We start from the raw sequence: 21,744 nt of genomic DNA, 5'->3' as shown, positions 1-21,744 counted from the left end.
GCGTTAATTGTCCATCCTTGTATGCAATTACTCTTACTTCATGGCATCTGACCTAGTTTTTGAAAGAGATGATGCTCCTATTTGGATCCCTAACTTGTGTTCTTAGGGTAACATTAACCGCAACCCTAAGCGATGTTAGTTCTGGGCCTTAACCATAGATAAGGGTGTACAGCATAGTCATTGTTGATGTCTGGAGGGAGAAATAAAACGGTATGTAATTAAAGGAATGGCTATGCTAAGCCATTTCAACCATCATTAATCATAGAGTGAGTATACACTTGGATTAAAAATTAGTAGAAATGTCATTTACAGTAAGTCTAGTACAACAAACGCTAGTCTTCTGAAATTTAACCGCTTATATTCTTACAGGTTTTGTTGCATGTATGTTCAAGAGGATTTGTGAAAACAATGCCAAACTTAGTTTTACAGCTCATAGGAGTTATTTTAATAGTTACTGGATTTTATATTCTTGCATGTGTTGTCTTTTTTGTAAATTGCAAGGGGAGGTTACTTGGTGCCGTACTAGTTCAGAACATCTGGAAAAATTTTGATGGGAAGAAATAGCATTATAGGTAACTATGCAAATTTCTATACAGGTAATAAATATTTTACATTTTGGCAGGAGTTAACGTGAAGAAATTAATGGGATTCTAAAATGGTCCCAATTCCAAGGTAACTGGTACTTGCTAATACTACAGTTGACATTGTTTTGTGAAGAGAAAAGCATTAAATGACTTAAGCACTGTGAACTTCTTCAACTTGTAGTGATGATGAATACAGTAACAGGAATTTGCAAATGGCTAAAAATCATTGCGTGTCTGCCTAATAACTTTTGGGATATGTCACATTGGTTATCTCCAAAGTGGTCCTGCTTTACACAGAATGAACATCTCTAAGGAAACTTGCATCTTAAGTGTGCGACTTGGACTGTATTAGGTCAGCACAATTTAAACTTCAAGGACCTGGCATTGGACATCACATCAAGAAAGAAAACAGGTTGCTGCCTTTAGCAGTTTCAGGCTTCCAGGACTTTACACAGCCAGATTCCTTCTGGAGCAGCCCATCTGAAAGATTTGGGAGAGTCAGTCGGAAAATGTTAAATGGGGCAGAGTTGGCAGAACTTAAAAGTTGTCTAAGGCTTGAATGCTTAAAAGGTAGCTGATAAGGAAATTATTATTTTAAATTCTTTTGGTTGGGTATTTTGGTTGCAGGAGAGAACCGTGGCTGTGAATTGTAGCTGAAATTTCCTGTTCTACCTCTTTAATCCTCAAAATTTCTTTCACTCTTTGTCACTTGTTTAAAAGCAAACAAACAAAAAATTAAATGACCTTCTTGGTCTTGAAAAGTAATGCAAGTCCTGCCATTGAATTCACAATAAACCTGTTCAAGTTCGGGTTGTTCTTTTTTTTTTTTCTTTTTTTTTTCTTTTTTTTGGCAGAGCTTACACTTCTGTAGAAAAGAGGACAGCTTCAGTATGTTGCTGAGCCTATTAAAAGGAGAACTGTTTGTGGTTGCTATTCTGACTTTGGCAGACCAAGAATCTTAAAGAACTTTAATTTTTCTCTTTTATGGAGTCAGCTGTATTGCCTATATATTAATTTGCATACTACTTCCTATAATGCTTTACAATGCCATTTTTATCGTGAAGATTAAAGATGTGTGATGTTACCCATTTAGTAAAGAAAATCCTGTCAGTTCAAAATTTTTTTTTTTCCTGCCTGTTTCCCATTTCTTTCAGAAACTGGACATCCTAATGATCATTACTCATGATCCACATTCTGTCATTCTAAAGGAAGTAGATTCCTTAATTTCCTGCCAATTTTTAACTACATTTTACTTCATCCTCACCATGCAAGATGCGGACCATAGAAATCATGAAACAGACTGTGTACATTACTGTCAAATATATAAATTGAGTTGAAAAACAGACATCTAACTTTTTAAAGAAGAGTACCTGGACAGCATTCAAAAGAATGTCTAAGCCTCTTAAAGAAAAATGGATGTCACTATGAAAAATTAACATGGAATTTTATATTTCCCCCCAAGCAACTTTCTTCTCTTCACCCAAATTTAATTATTAAATTTTGCTAGTACAATAAATGAAGAAGGTTTTTGTTTACAATTCAGTTTACATGTGTAATTTTTATGCAGTACTTGATCTTTTGAATTACAAGGCACATCTTTAATCAAATATTTAACTCCATTGAGAATTAGCACATGCAAGATTGTGCATACTGATAATCCAGATGTTGATATCAAAAAAAAGAACAATATGCTTATTCGTATTTGCAGTAATAAAATTTGCCTTCCACTTTATGGGACAGCGACAGAAGATCAACTGGCATTGGAACAGCATGTGGTAACTATAGGGAGACTTTCTGCTATGACAATTATGTTGAGGCATAATGTTCCTTGAATTGTGACATGCAGAAATTGCATCTCCTTTTTGTTTGTAATTGTGATTGAGGAAGATAACTGAAGGTTTTACATTCATTTTGTGATAGATGGCTCTTTCCTTTGCAGCCAAACAGGCAAAAAGTTAATGGCGAAGTGTCGAATGCTTATCCAGGAGAATCAAGAGCTTGGAAGGCAGCTGTCCCAAGGACGTATTGCACAGCTTGAGGCAGAGTTGGCTTTACAGAAGAAATATAGTGAGGAACTTAAAAGCAGTCAGGATGGTAAGGGATTTTTTTAAGAAAATGGAAGTTGCCTTGCACTTCTGTTAGTTTAATTTGCTGATGATGCACATACTGTAAAACAATCTTTGCCAGAATGAAAGGGTAGTATCAAGTAAAATACGACAATTGCTTCACTGGTAGTCTCAATTAAAAAAAAAACAACCAAACCCCAAAGAAAAAAATAAACCCCAAACAGCACTTAACTTTGGGGGACTGGTGGGATTTGCAGCTCCAGTAATGCAGCGTTTGAATTTGAAATTCCCAGATTTCATACTGTAGGTCTTGCTATTTAATAGGGCATGTTTAGGCTGCACACGTTATTGGTGAATTGGTAAGATGAAAGCTGTTAACATTGCATGAAGCTAAGCATGCACTGAGAACAAAATGCTTATTGTTCACTCTGATTTTGAAATTATTTTTTAAAAAAATCAACTTTTTAACAATGCCTAAGAATAAGAAAAATAGACTTGGGGGGGGGGGGTTGCGCTTAGGTAACTCAGATGAACTATCTCATTATTGTGTTCACAGTCCAAATTGTACAGCATTGTAAACCTAAGTTGGAATCACCTATAAACTCTGACCTCTTGTATAATTTAAATGGAGGGGAAAATGCAAATTTAACGAATCTTCAGCTGAGAGTTCTGCATAGAATTGGTGGGTTTTTTGGTAGAATGTTACAAAGTAGGTTATCTTATTACATTAAGTCTTGGAACATGAGCTATTTAGACATCACACAAACCTGGATATGTGTTTGTTTTACAACTGAAGTCTGTAAGATAGCATAGACTTGATTTGGCATTATCTAAGTCTGATGTATCCAGTATTTTTAAGGATAGATTTCCCCCCGCCCATAGGATCATATTTTTGAGAAAGTAGTAGTATAAAATACTTTATCATACCTAGAATTCTTAAGGTAAATGATTCTTTCTGTAATGACGTATTTTTGGAATAGTTACCCTTTTGCTTTTTAACTGCTATTTAGATAATGCACTTCATCTAAATTTATCAAGTTCATAATTGAAGCAAATGTGGACATTTTTAAAATATTTCTGCTTTTGAATGTGGTATAGTGAAGTGTAAGCTCCAGAACTGAGATGTGTTCTTCAGCCCCTATTGCTTCTTCCCATATGAACAATGACGATAATCCTGCAATAGCAGTTTTCCTGATGATTTTTTTCCATAGCAGCAAGAACACTTTAATTTTATGATTTTTTACAGTAATAAGTAGTTTGCATTTTATTTGCCCTGTCAGTATCACTGGTGCAGTTGAATTGAAGACTAAGGGAATCAGTGTTTCTTTTACTGTTTTCAGGTCAAATTTGTTCTGCTCCAAAATGCAGTCTGAATTGTAAAATCCTTGGTACATAAGTACTAAAAACCCCTGTGGAATTAGTTAACAGTTTTGTTGGTAAGAAAGTCTTCTAGTGTCACATTATGCAGGATTTAGAGGATTAAAAACAGTAAGAGTTAAAGCTTGCTTGAAATGTGACTAAAATCTTTTTTCACTGAATAGGCTTTTGTAATTATTAGTTATATTACATACATGGTTCATGGTTAATTTTACAGTATTTCTGCTAAGGTTTTATACTTGATTAAAAGTAGATACACAAGGATCTACTTGCAAAATGTTAATTGCCAGAATTGAGCTGTTTTCCAAATACCCTCCTTTCTTGCCGAGAAGTTAATTTCTTCTCATATATTCTGAGTAACAGTATAGAAAGTATGTAGATGATAAGCATTTCCTCCTTCAGAGGCAGAGTATCAAAACCAGTGCATACCTGATGGCTGAAAAATAGTCTGTTGAAAAATTTCGGCATAAAATGTTGAGTTACAGGATTTTAATTTTTTGTCTGAGATGCAAGCTATATATGGGCTATTAAGTATTTGCAACAAATGTGTTTTCTTTACATAGAATTGAATGACTTCATCATCCAGCTTGATGAGGAGGTAGAGGGTATGCAGAGTACCATTCTAGTTCTTCAGCAGCAGTTGAAGGAGACTCGCCAGCAGTTGGCGCAGTACCAGCAGCAGCAGTCCCAGACCTCCAACCCAGGTACCAGCAGGACTCCATCTTCTGAGCCCACAGACCAGGGAGAGGCTGTGGGTAAAGACTGCAGCCGTCTGGCAAACGGACCAAGTAATGGTAGCTCCTCCCACCAGCGGACGTCTGGGCCTGGATTTTATAGGGAGGGTAGCGGCACAGAAGATGACTTCCCGGCTTCTCCAGGGAATGGTAATAAGCTGTCCAACCACTCTGAAGATAGAACTGGTAGAGGAAGTGGTAGCTACATAAACCAGCTCAGTACTGGGTATGAAAGTGTAGACTCTCCCACTGGCAGTGAAAACTCTCTCACTCACCACTCAAATGACACAGACTCCAATCATGATCCTCAAGAGGAGAAAACAGTGAGCATGAAAGGTAACAGAACTGTGGGTTCTCGTCATGTCCAGAATGGTTTGGACTCCAGTGTAAATGTGCAGGGTTCAGTTTTGTAACATTTTTCTGCAACATTTTTATACAGTGTCATTTAAATTGGGAGAGGATACTGTCCAGAAGCCGTTTAAATTAGTGCATACTTGTCACAATTTTGCCTTTTTGTGGGTTTCTTTTTGCTTCAATACCTCTGCCACTTTGGAAATTTTAACAGTTAATTACGTTGAATGTTGCTAAAAGGACGTTTGTGTAGCTCAAGTTATTTTTATATGAGTTAATGTGAAGTTGAAATGGAAATTATTTCCATAAAGTATAACATAAATGATGTCTGTACAAATCTGTGTATATCTAGAACCTGTGCTGTGTAAGGGCATTCTTACTCATACTGTTATACTTACACCACCTTCAAGATTTGTCATAATAGCTGTGGGTTTATGACTGCCAAGTTTGCCCAGTACAGTAGTTTTATCACTAAAAGATGGACTTACTGAAGGAGTCCTGTAGTAGTTTCAGTGTTAATTACAGTTTTTCCCACCATACATCTGTGCATTTTCTCCTTAGGTGACCGAATGTTTATGAATTGTGTGCATAGTTACTCAGTTTTTAAGAACTGTTGTATCCTGTTTATGCATATTGCTCTGTGACTCCAATATTATCTTACCTGTACTGACCAAACCTAAATAAAAACTTTTAATAATGTAATTTCCTCATTGTTCTGCATTGGCTTACATGGCTTACTTGTATGCACAGTGTATTTACGGTACTTGCTTTTTTTATTGATTTGTTCCTGTGTCAATCCTATCTGATACAGCTTATGCCAAATACCCAAAGTTTACAGGTGTGTACTGTCATACTAATTTCAGGCCAGCCTGAGAGTGCTTATTCTACATGTTTTGTCCTTATTGGCAGACAAGAGGGAAAAAAAAAAAAAAAAGAGGAAGTTAGTAAAAGTAAACCTTAGAGTTGGAACCTGGCTTTTATAAAGATTAAAAAAACCCCCCCAAAACCCCAAAAGCTAGAAGTATCCAACAGGTAAATATACAAATTAAACTACAAAACTTTAAGGGGGTAGTAATTCAGCCTCTTAAACCAGGTATAACTCCTATTTTTTCTAAATGCCTACCTGAGGGAACTGACTTCTTAACATGAGCAGAAAATGAAAAAATTACCTTCAATTAAGCATACTTTTATTGTTCAGTAGCAATCAGAACCTGAATTTCTGGTGCTTTTTTCTATCTACTAGTTTAGTGATGGTAGCACATAAGCAAGGAGATGAAAAAGCACTGGCTTTTAAGCACTGTTCAAAGGGAAAATAAAAGTACTTAGCAGTATACTTTTGGGTAGACTTAAGTCCAGTTTCAACATTTTTCTACCTGTGAATCTTCTAATTACCAGATGACTGACAAAATTATCTCATATGTAGTCAGTAGAACAGTAGTAAATAGCTTAGAGCTTTGCAATTCACTGTGGAAACAGTGAGGTGGTTTGAAAGTAGTATTTCTCCAAAGTTCTGGGATGTACTTGAATTTATTTCAAATTTACATAGTTAGAATAAATTCCTGGATTATAGAAGGGTTTCTGTGGTATCATTTTTAGGTGGCATATTATATGAGAATTAGCATCTGCAGTAGTATTGTCCAAGACAAATGGATGTAATTAAAATACTACTAGCTGCTGTCATCTGTGTTAGAGACATGCTAGTCCATGTACCACTGCTATTTTAGTTTCATAGGGTTCATTTAAATGTATTAAAACCACTTAGTAGTTGTCACTGGAAGTGTAAATTCCATTGGCAATACCTGGTTGTTTTTTGAAAATTACTTTAGCCCTCATTGCCTGAAAAATAGCAGCTAATAGTTGAATGCATGAAAGGGAAGTGACAAGTATCTGTACAAAAAAGTACCAGCATCTGGCACCCAAAGTTTACAAAAATCCCTGATGGTGATCTGTATCTGTGGTTGCTGGTGGTTTATATTTGGGGTTGGTATTGTATTGCTTGATTATCCATAGTGTGTGTATATGTACATCCTGGATCCTGTACATAGTAGAATATAATATTTGTAAGAAGCTTAAAATGCTGATAACAGATTCTAACAATGGCTTTATTTGGTAATACAAATGGTGAAAAGCCTTGTGGGGAAATCTGTGGTTGTGGTTCAGATCTCAGTCTGAAATAGGAAAGCAACTCATGCCAAGAAAATGGTAGACATCTTTTTGCCTAGTGTAAGGAATTAGGAGGGTATAAAATATCTTTGGAGTTACAGTAACTGCCATTAATTGTGCTGAGGTTAAAAAAAAATGCATAGCTTTCAGGTGGTGACAACTTGCTACTTAAATCTGTCAGTTACTATAGGACATTCGTGTCTTAAAACCTCATACAAAGATTTTAATTTTCTCAAGAGTGTGTGGTACTTAATTTTTAAATGGTAAAAAATTAAAGCTTAGCTTGAAGAGCTAAAAAAAGAATTACAAATACAAATTATACCCTCAGACTAGAAGTTAGCTTAACTTGTTGAAAGAAAATAATTGTAAGGCAAGGTAAGCCATTCCTGTTGTCATTCTGTGCTTAGAGGGCATCTTCTAAATAAGCAGGCCAGGGTGTTTTATTTGTTTGATTTTTTTTCAAAATGAAAGCAACCCAGCAACTGCAGCAGTTAATAACAAAATGCATCATATAATTGACTTGCTTTCATGGAACACTTAGTCCAAAGCATTAGTGAATTGCAATATAATAATACATATAGTAATGCTAAAACCTGTAATACTCATGTGCTTGACTGGCTGTCAGTGCCTATTATGACATTTAATAATCCTAAACGTGGTTGGTTCATTTTAACAAAAGATGACATTTTATTGATCACCAATAATTACAACATTCCTTTTTAAAATTAGATACTGCTTAAATCTTGCTGTATATATTTTCAGCATTCAGGGGAAAAATCTTGTTTCCAAACCTCCTGTTGATTTTGAACAATTCATCTTATATCTATTGATAAAGCAGTTATTTTCACTGCTCAGTTTTCCAGAGAGTATTGCTGGCTGATAGGTGAGACTAAATTAATGTCGTTTTCTAGCATCTGTCAAGAAGCAGGGGGATGGACATATGCTACTGTACTGTGCCTCTCTGTGGGCTGAGATTGCCTGTGTGGGTCTCTCCAGGTGGATTTCCTGGCAATTTCCAAGATAAGGTGATTTATTTTCAACAAGATTGTTCAGACCTAACCCCTACTGATTTTTTGTAACCTTTGTTTTTATAGTCTGGTAAATGTGAGTTCTGTAAGATCTTAGAATATCGGTGTTTATTGAAAAAGGCAAAACCCAAAAGATTGAGGGTTTTGTGGTAGCAGAGATGATTTCCATACAATTCAAGTTTTGCCTATTGCTTGTCTTGTCTGCAGAGTGCCTCCTAACTCCGAGGGGAGAGTTCTCCTCACTGACCTTTCTGGAGAACCAATTTTTAATGGGTCTTTGAACTCATTTGCACTAACTATACCAATTATTTTAGCTGATGGGGTTAAGGTACCCAAACAAAGGATTTTCATCAGCACTAAAGGCCGTTGAATTGCTGCCAGGAGGAAAACAGATGTTGGGAAACAAGATGTGCACAAAAATGAGGAACAGGAATGAACCAAAACAAGTAAGTCGGACAAAATAGCTGAAAAAGTAATTGTTAGTGCTGCTGGTCCTGTCAGTAAACTGACAGAAACATGCCTTTGCCGGGCAGGTTTTCAGAGCTTAATACAGCTGCCTGGTGCTGCCCTATCCTCTGGTGCCCAACAGCCACACTACAGGCAGAAGCTCCTGGCAGGCATTTTTCTGCTTGGTAGAGACTCCTCTTAGGCTAGTCCTCCTCAGCGGCACTTCACCTCGGCTTGCAGTACTGAGGGCCTGAGTTTTAAGATAACGGCTTTATATAGTGGTTCTGTTTATAATACTCTGCTACATAGATTGTTTAAAAAAAAAAAAAAGGTATTTCTCTCAATTTGAAGAAATAGAGTGACTGCAGCGTTGTATCAACTGCAACTCGGCGAAGCTCGGCCGGCCCGCCCGCCCTCCGCAGCTGCCCGCCCTCGGCACCGCCCGCCCCGCCATCGGCCCCAGCTCCGCTGGAGGGGGGGGGCAGGCGAAGACGCGGTTGCGCCGCCGGTGTAACGTCCGCCCGCGAGATAGCCGCCATGTTGTGCCGCTTTGCCTCGGCGGGCAGGTGAGAGCTGCGCCGCGGAGGGGTGGGGGAGCGTAATGTCGGTCTGAGCCCCGCAGTGTGAGGCAGGCGGGCAGCCGGACCGCCCTCCGCGGCCGAGCGGTGGGCGGGAGGGGAGGAGGAGGAGGCGGTGGTGTGGTCGCCCCCTCCTCGCCCCTCAGCGCCTCCCCGCCATTTCGGGAGGAAGGCGGTCGCGCTGCTGCCGACTGCTCCGCAGGGCTCGGCGCCGGTGCGGACAGCGGCGCGGCCGGGGGGCTGCTGGCGGTTGTGCTTTCACCCTCCCAGGTTCTGCCCTCACCCTCCGCCGAGGGACTCTTGTCGCCTGACATGCTGCTGCCAGATCCTCTTGGCTTTGCTAGGCAGGGTCGCCGCACTCGGCCGCTTTTCAGGGCCCCGAGGGTTTTGCTCTTGGTTTGTCCCTGGTTTACGCCAAGGTCACCAGCGAAACGTAAAAGGGCTTCAGGAGTTGACCTTCCCTCCAGCCCAGTGGTTCTCCTTTCATCGTGGTCGTTGTCATGTCTTGTGACAAGTGCGAGATGTTAAAATGGGGAAGGGTAACCAGAACATGCGTGGTTTTGTGTTCCGGACATTGTGGCTGCGCTGTCATCATGCAGCGTGTGGTTTTCCAGTACCCACCGTAGGAACAGGGAAGCACACGTGATGGTGTTAATGCTAGAGAGGTTCAGGCTTGGGAACCTGGTCACTGCGTTTTTCAGCCTTTTTATTTTTCTGTACAGAGACCTTGTGGATAGTGAGGGAAGGACACTTCAGGGACATCTCGGCTTCTGTTTTTAATCAGTAAAGATTAGGTGAAGCTTTGAATGTCAGCATGTTACCCGCTGGCTTTCCATTCCTATCCACAGCTTTGCCTTGCCTGCATGCATGGGAGGGTATGTGACTTTACAGTGGCTTGGGGGGCTCCGTTTGCGAAGCCATGTATCTGTGACCTTTATGTGAATTCATCTTTGCAGTTAAGCTACAGAGTGTACTTGGTTTGAGCTCTTGAAAAATGGAAATTTGACTTCTTTACCTAAGATACCACCCCATTTACTTAAAGCAGCTGATCATAACAGTCATGGTTTCAGTCTGCTTCAGTGGTAAAGCCGAAGTACTGAATAAGACTACTCCCTTCTGTTTTTTCTTCTCTAGAAGCAGTGCCAAGTTGATAGCACCATTGGGATGCTTGGTATCTAGGCAAAAGCACACTCTTCCTGACCTGCCGTATGACTATGGTGCTCTGGAACCTCATATTAATGCAGAGATCATGCAGCTGCACCACAGCAAACATCATGCTACCTACGTGAACAACCTGAATGTTGCAGAGGAGAAATACAAAGAGGCACTGGCAAAAGGTTTGTATATCCACAGTCAACAGATGAGATGGAAGCTTGTTGACATAGATGATACAGGAGAAAAAAACAGATAGCCCTTCTTTTCAGGGGAAATACTTTTTTTTAAAAGTTTTGGATTATGTAATTCAAGCTTTTTTTTTTTTTAATAAAGTGAAATATTACTAGGAACAGGCTTTCATTATAAGCTTTAGGGGTGCTGATAATTGGAAACCAGATATAACTAAAAAGCATGAATTCTGTTCTCTGTAGTACTGTAAAACTGGAAGAAAATTTATTGATTGTTGTGGATTTAGTGCTATTTACATTAGTAACTTGAACCAAAGACTGAGTCAGTACGAAATTGCAGTCATTTTACTAAACAAATACTTTGTGATGAAAGGTTAGTAACAAACTTATATAAAGTAAAATTAGTGCACCTTGATGGTTTTCACATCAGATGCTCTGCTGATTCTTGAGAAATAATCTTAGGCCCCTACAAATGGAGATAAGACAAATGTGCAGTTAATGTATACAACACCCAGTGAAGAGATCTGAATTTGGGTGTCAGTTGTGCCATTGGGTCAGATTCAGGGGTCATGTAGGTCACATGCCAGTGTGAGACACTAAAATATGTAGCAAGTCTTCATGGAATTTTTTGTTAAGATCTCAAATTGAATCCTGAGATATGCTGACTTTTATGAAGACTTTACAGTTGTAGCAGGACTACACTGAAACACACAAAATACTTTTTTTCAGATCTTTCAGTTGGACTGATGAAAATGTGTGAAATAACATGTACTTCTTTTTAAGAAGGTGTCCTGGTTTTGGCTGGAATAGAGTTAAGTTTCTTTCTAGTAGCTGGTATAGCGTTATGTCTTGGCTTCAGTATGAGAAGAATGTTGATAACACACTGATGTTTTCATTTGTTGCCAAGTAGCGCTTTTACTGAGTCAAGGATTTTTCAGCTTCTCATGCCCAGCCAGGAAGAGGGCTGGAGGGGCACAAGAAGTTGGGAGGGGATGCAGCCAGGACAGCTGACCCAAACTGGCCAAAGGGGTATTCCATACCATGTGATGTCATGCCCAGTATATAAACTGGGGGGAGTTAGCCTGGGGGGATCACTGCTCAGGAGCTAACTGGGCATCAGTTGTTGAGTGGTGGGCAATTGCATTGTGCATCACTTGTTTTGTATATTCTAATCCTTTTATTATTATTGTCATTTTATTATTGTTATGATTATTAGTTTCTTCCTTTCTGTTCTTTTAAACTGTTCTTATCTCAACCCACAAGTTTTACCCTTTTCCTTCCGATTCTTTTCCCCATCCCACTGGTTGCGGGGGAGTGAGTGAGCGGCTGCATGGTTAAACCACAACAGAAGGTGGAATTATTTTCTGAGTTTTTTTCTGTTGTGATGATCTTTCTAAAGAGTATCAATTTACCTATGAGAAGTAATTACTGTATAGACTCACTTCTGTCTGGTTGCCACATGGCTTCACAGTGTAATTTAACTGCTTGGCCATGGATGAAAGTGAGAATTGTCAGTATCTGAGTAAACTTGAACCCTGTATCCCTTGATAATTGCCAGTGTGCTTGAATAGAGAATGTTCATTACCTATGAAAGTTGAGAGATTTTCAAGTGCCTAAGTAAGCCTAAAAATAACTTATACAGTCTAAATTAATGAACTAAAATGACATTTGATTAAGAATCAGGCAATCATGATTGGCTGCTGTTGTCCTGCAGTGGTGGATCCAAGAAAGTTGTATTCCGGTGATTTAATCAGTGCAAACAGAGCTGAGGAGGGAACATGAACTATAAGAAAACTGTATCTGTTGCTGCTGTTACTAATGCTGTTTAATGACCAAGGCTTCAGCCACTAATGGTGGTGGAATTTCTGGTTAGCAGAAACACCTGCAGTGTTGTGGATCCTTTGAGGTATTTTTTAAAAATACTGTCCTTTGATAGCGTCTCGTCACTTGCTGTTGGAAATCGTCTATCTAGAAGTAGAGGTTAATATTTCCTTAAGGATTTTGTAGGTATTATTTTGCAAATAGATGATGTATTGGTGGTGGTTGTGCACACCAAAGCAGACAAATACTTGCTTGAGATATTTGTGAGTGTGGGGTTGTTTTTTGTTTTTCTAACTGGTATCCCAGCTTACTGTGTGTAGTATTTTGACCCTCATTAGAAAAACTTCTAAGACCAGCCTTTAGGAAAGGGCAAAGTCTGAACTGCCACCTCATTCTCTCAGTATTGTCATTCTTCTTCCATACTTAAAAACTGAGCATGATAAAAAATGTTTTTGTGCTGCATTTCGGTGTTGGGTTACATAGCGTGTCTGATCACTATCTAATATCTCTTCTGGATAACAGAACCTTCTCAATGGCTTTTGTTCAGCAATAGAAAGTAAAGTATTCTCTTCAGATTATCTTTAACATGTTCTTCACCTATCTATGTCTGCTTAGAAAACTCAAGTAACAGTTGTCCTGAGGTGAGTCCCATTGGCTTATGTTGTCAGCTCATTTGAAAATGGGTATGCACTTCTGTGATGGGGTGCAGCAGAGGACTTTGTTTCAGCATAAGCTGGTTCTGGTTGCTGGTCCATCAAAACATGCAAGATTTGCTACTTGAAGGATATAAACTTGAAACTTATTTTCAGTGAAAACTTGTGCCTACCACAGTTTTCCCTGTTCTTTTCTGACTGTCATGTGACCTGTGGTGGTTTACTTAACTGCTCTTAGAAGGAAACAAAGGACTCTGTAGACTGCGAAACTGAGCTGACTGGTCTCTTGAGCATCTCTAAGCTGCCTGTCTTGGTTTACTGAATTGTCCTCCGTGGCTATGTTGAGGAGTGTGGTAAGCTGGAGCAAAGGCCAGGGACTCTGTATACAAATAAATTCAAGGATACTTTCGCTGTAACTTAAGGGCAAGTTACTTTTTTTCCCATTGCCTTTTCCAGTGCAAAGTTCAGAAGGACTGATCTGACAGCACCACAAATACTGTGTTTTAAGGACAACGGTCAAATGCCATCTCTGGTTCTCAGTGGTCCTGAGGAATAGGTTCCTCTAAGGAATAGTGGAATAAAGAGTGATGAAGACATTAAAGACATTCTGGGTTATTTTTGGATTTCTGGCTTGTGATAGGCTGTATGCTCTGGTTGAACTTAAAAGTGTCATTAAGGCATGCAAAATTCAAGGAAAATGTCCCAAAGATGCCATTTGAGTGGGTACAAGAGATGTCTCATCCTTAACCTGATACCTGAATTCAGCAAATAGTGTTTTTACTAACTGCTTTGGATGCTTTGTTCCAGTCCTGTACCTGTCTGTAGTTTCTGAAGCGTATGAGGAGATGCTGAGAACATGGAATCCTATATTAAAACCTTAGTAACAGGTGTTCTACTGCTTTGTAGCTTGCCTCAACGTCTGTGTTAAGATGACTCATTATTGCTATAGGAAGATTTCTACCACTCATTCCTGAGAGAGTGTGGAGGAAACAGCTGCCCCCACTGATTTCTTATTAGAGAATGTATTGGAGTGGTAGAGAAAGCTTCAAAAACCTTTGAAATTTTTCAGTTCTTTTAAAAGGTAAAATAGCATTCAAAACACTTGTGTTGAAGTGGTGCAATACCATTCAGAGGCACAAGGCACCAGTGAATTCTTTATGAAATATGACATTTTGTGGAGCGGGAGGAAGTACAGGGCTGTCTGATCTTGATTTGAGATGCAGGGTTCTGTCATGTGAAGTAAAATCTGGGTCACTATCTCTTCCTGCAAGTACCTCCCTCCAAAAAAACCAAAATGAAACAAAAAATGGGAGGGAGAAGAACATCTTGTTTGTTTATGTGCTAACTGTACTCATCAACTTTCTCTCAAGCACAGTTTGCCCTGTAAATTGTTTAAGAAGTTTAAAAATTCTTAGTTTGCAAATCAGTGAGCTAATGGATGAACAATGTTTTGTCTTGTAGTGGTAATACTGAGTAATTTACACGTGCTGGGTCCTTGAAGTGTTCTGGCTGTATTAGTTGCTTTATTCTGCTGTAGAATGGCAGTAGATCTGATATGTGTAGTATGGGTTGTCTGATAGTTGCAATATTGGCAGATCACATATCTTCACAGCATAAGAAAAGGTCAGAGATAAAGAAATCTTTAATGTAGTTTGTCAGTGACTATCTAAAAAGTGGATAACAGTCACAAGCCTTATGTTTTCCATAGACATGTTATAGGCTAGTGAGACTTAAAGATTTTGGAGATTGATGGAGGCCTAGTGGCAACTTAGTGACTACTGTGGTGATGATGATGTTTTCATTTATCTATGTATTTTTATCTTCTGCATCCTTAGGTGATGTTACAGCTCAGGTGTCACTTCAGCCTGCACTGAAGTTCAATGGTGGGGGTCATATCAATCACACCATCTTCTGGACAAACCTTTCTCCTAATGGAGGAGGAGAGCCTAAAGGTAAGTGCTTGTTACAATGATTTATTGCATCAGTTTTAACTGACCAGTAGAACTGATGATCTTGTCTGTCTTTGAAAGAGTCTTAAAGGATCTTTATTTTTCAGAGTTAATTTGCCTTTCTATATGACGGTTACCACAATTCTCAGGAATTCAGGGTTTTTTGGATGCAAGCCAAGAATGTAAAAAGCTAGCTAAGTACTTTTAATTTCTAAAGCTGATTATGTGTACACTGCAAAATACTTGGCTACTGCTGTATGTTGTCCTTTCCATCTTCATAAGGGAAAACAGTTGTACAAAGCTATGCTAATTAAGTTACCATATGTACTTGGTTCACAGGAAGGGAAGAAATGTGCTGCAGACCACCCAACCTAGTGGCTGGATTTATGCTGCAATTTGAATAGGGATAGTTTAGCAGTTAGAGTCTAAAGGAAGAAATCCCCTTCAGGAGGATAGAGTAGTGATTATCTACAAGTGACGTACAATTAAAGGTAAAGGCCCTATAGTACAGATCTCACAAAAGCTATTGTGATAAACTCGAGGGGTTTTGAATGAGGTTTATGTGCCTGTCTGTAAATTGGTGGGCTTCAGGTGCTTTGTACTGCAGTTCAGCCTTCACAGGTGACATCTGCTTGTGACTTTTGACTCTACCATGGAAGTACAAAGATGCTCTGAAGATGATCTAGTTAGAGAATGGAGCATAAAGTTTTGAAGCTTCGATGCTGAAATTTCAACACACAGTTCTGATACCAGTCCATTTCTGATAGAGCTTGTTGTCAGATGACATTCTCAGAAAAGATGCTTTAAAGCCTTGATTTTTGTTTCCCAATTTCTGTGAAGTTTCTGTGAAAGTCAGAAAGTCTGAAAAGTCATCTTTCAGTATCAACTGAATGGTTCAAGGCTTTTGTAGGAAGCCTGCTAAAGCCTGTCTTAAGATGCTCTTGCACCTATCGCCAAGAGATTTTCAAAACCATCCGTCCAAAGGTGGAAGGAATGAAGAGTTCTCCAACATTGCGCTGTATGAAGTATTCTTACACGTCTTGTAGTTTAACCCCAGCTGGCAGCTAAGCCCCACACAGCTGCTCGCTCACTCCCCTCTGGTGAGATGGGGGAGAGAATCGGAAGGGTAAAAGTGAGAAAACTCGTGGGCTGAGATAAAGACAGTTTAACAGGTAAAGCAAAAGCCACATGTGCAAGCGAAGCAAAACAAGGAATTCATTCACCACTTCCCATGGGCAGGCAGGTGTTTAGCCATCCCCAGGAAAGCAGGGCTCCATCACATATGACGGTGACTTGGGAAGAGAAATGCCATTGCTCCGAATGTCCCCCCCTCTTCCTCCTCCTTCTCCCCGCTTTATATGCTGAGCATGACGCCATATGGTCTGGACTATCCTTTGCGTCAGTTGGGGTCAACTGTCCTGTCTGTGTCCCCTCCCAACTCCTTGTGCCCCCCCAGCCTACTCACTGGTGGGATGGGGTGAGAAGCAGAAAAGCCCTTGGCTCTGTGTGAGCACTGCTCAGCAGGAACAAAGACATCCCTGTGTTACCAGCACTGATTTCAGCACAAATCCAAAACATAGCCCAATATTAGCCACTATGAAGAAAATTAACTCTATCCCAGCCAAAACCAGCACAACATGCTAATTAGAAAGGAGCGTAGACACCTTCAGGTTTTGAGCAAACACTTAAGTATCTGAAAACTACAAGTGTGCTAGGGTGTAGGGGAAGGGAAGTAGTTCGACAGCGCATTGTTACACTAAGCAATCCTAGTTTCTGTTCCCTTTGCCCCAGCACAGTTTATCTTAATAAAAAGGGATCTAATCATGGAGCCTACTTACCCATATCAAATAGACTACCTAACTGTAGAAGCAGATGTAAATCTAAAATCTGAGGGGAGTGCTTAAATATCTCTTATGATGTGTAGGTTCATTATAGTGATATCAAAGATGTCCAAATATTTCTTTGTATGAAGACAAACCACAGCCACTTAGTGTTGTTCTTCTAGGTATGCAGACTAGCTTCTTACCTTCTTTGCTAGTCTTCTGTGGTGTTCACTTTGGTTTTAGACAAGAATGTCAACTCCTGAATGTCCAGTTGATAGCACCCTGAGTGTGTCTTTGAGGACAGCACGCTACTGCACTAATTTCTTTCCAGTCTGTTTGCCCTCTTAAGCAGGTTGGGACAGAACTGTTAATTAATGATGCAACTACTCTGTTTGTCTAGATACTTTCTTTGCATAGAGCCCAAATGCTTCTGATCCTCTTTATTTCCAGGTGATATCTGGAAATTGAAAGATGTTAAGTGCGTGACATTCTGTGATCTTTCTGTGCTTTTTTAAAGGAGAATTGATGGAAGCCATCAAGCGTGACTTTGGTTCCTTTGCAAGTTTCAAGGAGAAGCTGACAGCTGTATCAGTTGGTGTTCAAGGATCAGGCTGGGGGTGGCTTGGCTATAACAAAGAGCAGGGCCGCCTACAAATAGCAGCTTGTGCAAATCAAGACCCTTTGCAAGGAACAACAGGTCAGGTTTCTTTCCCTTCTGCTTCTCTCTTTGTAGATTTCATAGGCAAGTGTATGAGATCTGAAAAGGGGTTTGTGGACAAATTGAATTGAGAAGAAATTGATGGATAAATAGGGCTGGAAAACTGAATATCAGTACTAGCAGAAGTGAAAAACAGTTGCAGTTTTTAAAACAGCATTAGTAAAGCAGGACTTAAAAACTGTGAGGAGCAGTAGGGTTTGACGTCTGTCTAGTCCAAGGGGAAATAGATGGGGCATATTGTGAAAGCACTCTCTCTTAGACAGTAGTTTTAGCTTAGGCTCCTGTGGATTGTTTTTTGAGTAAACTGGAGTAGCTTGCCTGTGTCGAGGAAGATTAAGCTTCTTGCCTTTAGGTTGTTTTCTCTGGCAGAGGGGCTATTCACAGAACTGTCAGTGTAGGCTAGGCAACAGGAGAGAGGAAGGTGTACATAATAACTCCTGTGACTATGTAGGCTGGGTTTAAAAGGGAAGGTTTATAATCTACTCTTCACCAATATTAAGGAAGCAATGAGTATCAATTAAATCAACCTTGGATGTGGATAAATCTTACAGCTAGGCAAGCAGCATAATACTAGCAATGATCACTTTTGAAGATATTTTTACTTGCTTAGAGAGACATGGAAGTGATGATGACAGGCTGGACACCCTCCACAGAGGGAAGAGGTCATGGCCAATAAGAATGCTGCCTGCAGTGGCTTTTCGTCCAAATCATATTGCAGATATCTTTAAAAGATGTTCTGTAGAATTCATAGAGAATGGCAAGGAATTTCATGTATTGTCAGCAGTCCCTGTCTTGCTTCTCAGTAGGGAAAAAAAATAAGTATAGGGACTTACAGCATAATGGGGGTAAACTTTACCCCTGTCCCCCATGAAAACTCCCCATTAAAAAGACAGTGAGAAGGATATTTAGCACAAAAGCAAGGAAAGTAATTAGACACTTAATGAATAACTTGTAATTAAAATATTGCAAGCAAACTGGCATGGCAAGAGACTCCTTCATGGTGTAACATTTCATGAAAATGTTTGCATAACTGTGCAAAAGATGTAAACTTTTCAAAAATGACTGTATCTGGTTTCAGTTATGTCTTCAAGGCAGTTATAGAGTATTCATAGGTGTTCATCTTATTGCATAAACTGAAAGCTAATTTTTTGTGTGTGTGTGTAGAACAAAAAGTTCTGTAAAACGTGCTGGAGAGCTTTTTATCTCCCTGCTGATAGGGACTCAGAAATTGGGTACAACTTGGGGATGCAATATAAGACTTTACATGTAAAGCATGATTTCATAGATTTACAAAATTTATTGTGTCTGGTTTTTTTTACAGGTCTCATTCCTTTGCTAGGAATCGATGTATGGGAACATGCTTATTATCTTCAGTACAAAAATGTTCGACCTGATTATTTGAAAGCCATCTGGAATGTGATCAACTGGGAGAATGTATCTTCAAGATATGCAACTTGCAAAAAGTAGAGTGGAATTCTTGCACAGACTACTAAAATGTCACCACTTCTACTCTGATACCACTCTTGTAGTAGTGCCCGTGGCTTACAAATGAATTGCTCTAATGCAGAAAACACTTAGCTCATCCAACCAAAGCATTTCATAATCAAGCAAAGTGTCTGCTGGTTTAATTCTGTGAGAGGTATTTACTTAGATTTTTGAAGTTTTAAACTGTTGTGCAACAAAGGGAGACACTTTAATTGTTTCCATTGCATGTAGAAACATAGATCACCTTGCTGAAGCTTAATGAGGTAATGGATTTCCTTGTTGCACTAAAATACCTAAGTGGAAACATGTACTAATGTTGCTATAAACAAATAAAACTCAAGAATCTTCTATAACTGTCTGTAAGAGACTAATTTTTAGTAATAGCTGGTCCAGTTACTTTATTTAAAAATGAATGGAGAAGAGAAACACCTTTTTTAATTTGTTGTGTTAGAGGCTATGGAGCTTCTTACATATTAAAAAGATGGGTGAAATGGGAAATCGGCGTTGCTGTGCCTGCCTGACTTGACTGTCTTCAGTCATCCCTACCTGTTCCTGGATCTCTTACGCAAGATTTTCATGTATTGCACTGATGCACTAGCCTTTGAGGTGTTACCTTGGGCAAGAGATTACAGTACTGGGTCAGGCTAAATTGTTCATATAGGAACTGAATGAGAGCATGTGATACTCATTTCATACTAGCCATTCAAGTATATCCTAAAACATCCTTTAACTTAAGGGACTGATTACATGCATATATCAAGTCTAAATTGTCTCTGCATAGCTGTGTTCCCGAAGCAGTTGTAACAAGTTAAACTTAATGCTTGAGGCGGGAATGAAATACTGTCTCGTATAAAGGAGCATGCCCAAAAGGTCTTAAAAAATACAAGAAATGGTTGGCGTGTTTTGGTTTTTTTGCTAGTTTTGTTGCAAGTATTTTAGACTGGATGCTGCTGGGTATACATATTACCTTGTGCGTAAGTTTTCTTTGAGCTTTCTCAGTATGCCTCTTTAAGTTGAAGATGGATTCTCAGGAAACAAGGAATAGGCTTACATTACTGTACTGCTAGGCTGCTGTTTTCAAGTATTAAGTAAGATTAAGGGGAGAAGGAAGAAGAAAGAAATGCCTTTCCTTAGCAAATGGAGGGAGAGAAACTACCACCACCATAGGAAAAGTCTTTAGTCACTAACCAAAGCTGTGTCTGGTGAGATAATCTCAGTTGTGAATGAGAGCGAGTTGTGCAAACGTGGCTTATTTCACATTTAAAGTGTTTTTTTTTTTTTCTGCTGTGGGATATTTTTTCTCTAGGTCTGGTTCTCATCTCGGATATGGAGCTTGAGCTTCTGCTTACGTCTGAATTGCTTCATAATCTTGTTTAAAACTTGTAGCATCCTCCCTCATATCTGTGGTTTGCCTCTGAGGGGGTGAGAGCAGTGATGAAGAAAAGTAAGGTTATTGGTAATCAGTCTGGCAGCTTTTGACTTGAATTTGAAAAAAAAAAAGCCTACTGAAGCATCCATATTCTTGCTGTCTGCAAAATCCTCTGCAAGTCTGGGGAGCTGGTAAATAAAGTCTCTCACAAACTATGCTCAGCTTTTCTTCTTAGAGAGGAAGCCTGGGTCTCGATGAGTAAACACTAGTATTGCATAGATTTTTTTTTTTTTTTTCCCCCAATAGAAGCTTCTGGCAGAATGAATTATACTTCCAAGGTAGCAATTCAAAATGAAATCTTTGCTGTAATCAAAGGTGATCAGTTTTATTTTGAAACCCATCTTCCTAACTCAATGTTCCCAGCCTCTGTCCTTGAGTGTTTCCTTCAAAGCACTTCAGAATGTTTAAATTAATGCAAAATACATTGTGTAGCCCACAATATTCCTGTTGCAAGACTATTGAGGCAAATCCTTTTTAAGGACTTAATCAACTCTGTAACTAGTATTAATATTGTTGATAATTATTAGGGAGAGAAAGGAACAGTATTTACCGTAACTTGTAAATCATGTGTAGCTAGCTATAGATACAAAGCTTAATTTAAGCAAGTTGGGTTGGTATCTGGATTAGTAAAGGCCATTACTTAGGTTTTAGTTGTCAGACTTCAGTTTACTGAAATCCTGCAGATAAGGTGGATTGAGTGGGGGTGAAGCAGTGGCATTTTTTTAGAGGAACAGGTACTTCAGATATGAAGAAGATCCTTTGCTTCTTACTTTCCAGAAGTACCTTCTAAGTACAGAGGAGGCATGTTGTGTTTACACTGGAGTCTGCCTGAAGATGAAGGAAACAGCGGAGTCTTCTTTTTCTTTCCTTATTCAAGACTATATGATATGGTGAAATACTATATAGCAGAGATCAAAAATCCGTAGTGGAGTGCTCCTCATAATGAGTGAATGCTGAGGCAGGGCTTTGTTGGCGAGTGCTGTAATGTGTATGTTGTGTATCTTCTTGGTACTGCATGCTCTTAAAGAACAGAGGGGTAAATGTGCCTATACACTGGTGCTCTGGAAGGGAATGCTTAAGCTATGGAGGAAGCCTGAGTTAACTCCAGGTGGTGAGGAGGTAAATCATGGAGAGCTCCTCAAGCAGGACCAGTCTTGCTGAGGCTTTAAAGCCAGTAGTGTGAGACGCAACACGT

At 39.3% G+C, this 21,744-nt stretch overlaps 2 protein-coding genes across 2 annotated transcripts in view; both read left to right on the top strand.

Moving 5' to 3' along the window:
• The window catches only part of WTAP (WT1 associated protein), a 29,208-nt gene extending 23,394 nt beyond the window's left edge, over positions 1–5,814 (top strand). Inside the window, exons 7-8 of the mRNA XM_052784826.1 lie at positions 2,524–2,678; positions 4,591–5,814. Coding sequence (XP_052640786.1) covers positions 2,524–2,678; positions 4,591–5,174 — 739 coding nt within the window. The 3' untranslated portion in view covers positions 5,175–5,814. The remainder of the gene's footprint in view (positions 1–2,523; positions 2,679–4,590) is intronic.
• Positions 5,815–9,178: 3,364 nt separating this feature from the next.
• On the top strand, positions 9,179–19,473 carry SOD2 (superoxide dismutase 2). The gene is made up of 5 exons (XM_052784824.1): positions 9,179–9,316; positions 10,463–10,665; positions 14,981–15,097; positions 17,435–17,614; positions 18,957–19,473. The coding sequence occupies exons 1-5, from the start codon at positions 9,288–9,290 to the stop codon at positions 19,100–19,102; spliced, it is 675 nt and encodes a 224-aa protein (XP_052640784.1). The 5' UTR covers positions 9,179–9,287; the 3' UTR covers positions 19,103–19,473.
• The last annotated feature ends 2,271 nt before the right edge of the window (positions 19,474–21,744 follow it).

This window comes from Harpia harpyja, chromosome 4 (assembly GCF_026419915.1).
Source record: "Harpia harpyja isolate bHarHar1 chromosome 4, bHarHar1 primary haplotype, whole genome shotgun sequence".
In the NCBI taxonomy this organism is placed as follows: Eukaryota; Metazoa; Chordata; class Aves; order Accipitriformes; family Accipitridae; genus Harpia; species Harpia harpyja.
The sequence above is the reverse complement of the archived record's forward strand: the minus strand, read 5'-3'. Positions and strand labels throughout refer to the sequence as shown.

What these genes read in the sequence shown, in the direction of transcription:
- SOD2 (XM_052784824.1), top strand. Translation starts at nt 9,288, where the DNA reads ATGTTGTGCCGCTTTGCCTCGGCGGGCAG. An exon ending in CGCTTTGCCTCGGCGGGCAG is followed by an intron (nt 9,317 to 10,462) that starts GTGAGAGCTGCG and finishes TTTCTTCTCTAG; the next exon opens with AAGCAGTGCCAAGTTGATAG. An exon ending in TGGAGGAGGAGAGCCTAAAG is followed by an intron (nt 15,098 to 17,434) that starts GTAAGTGCTTGT and finishes GCTTTTTTAAAG; the next exon opens with GAGAATTGATGGAAGCCATC.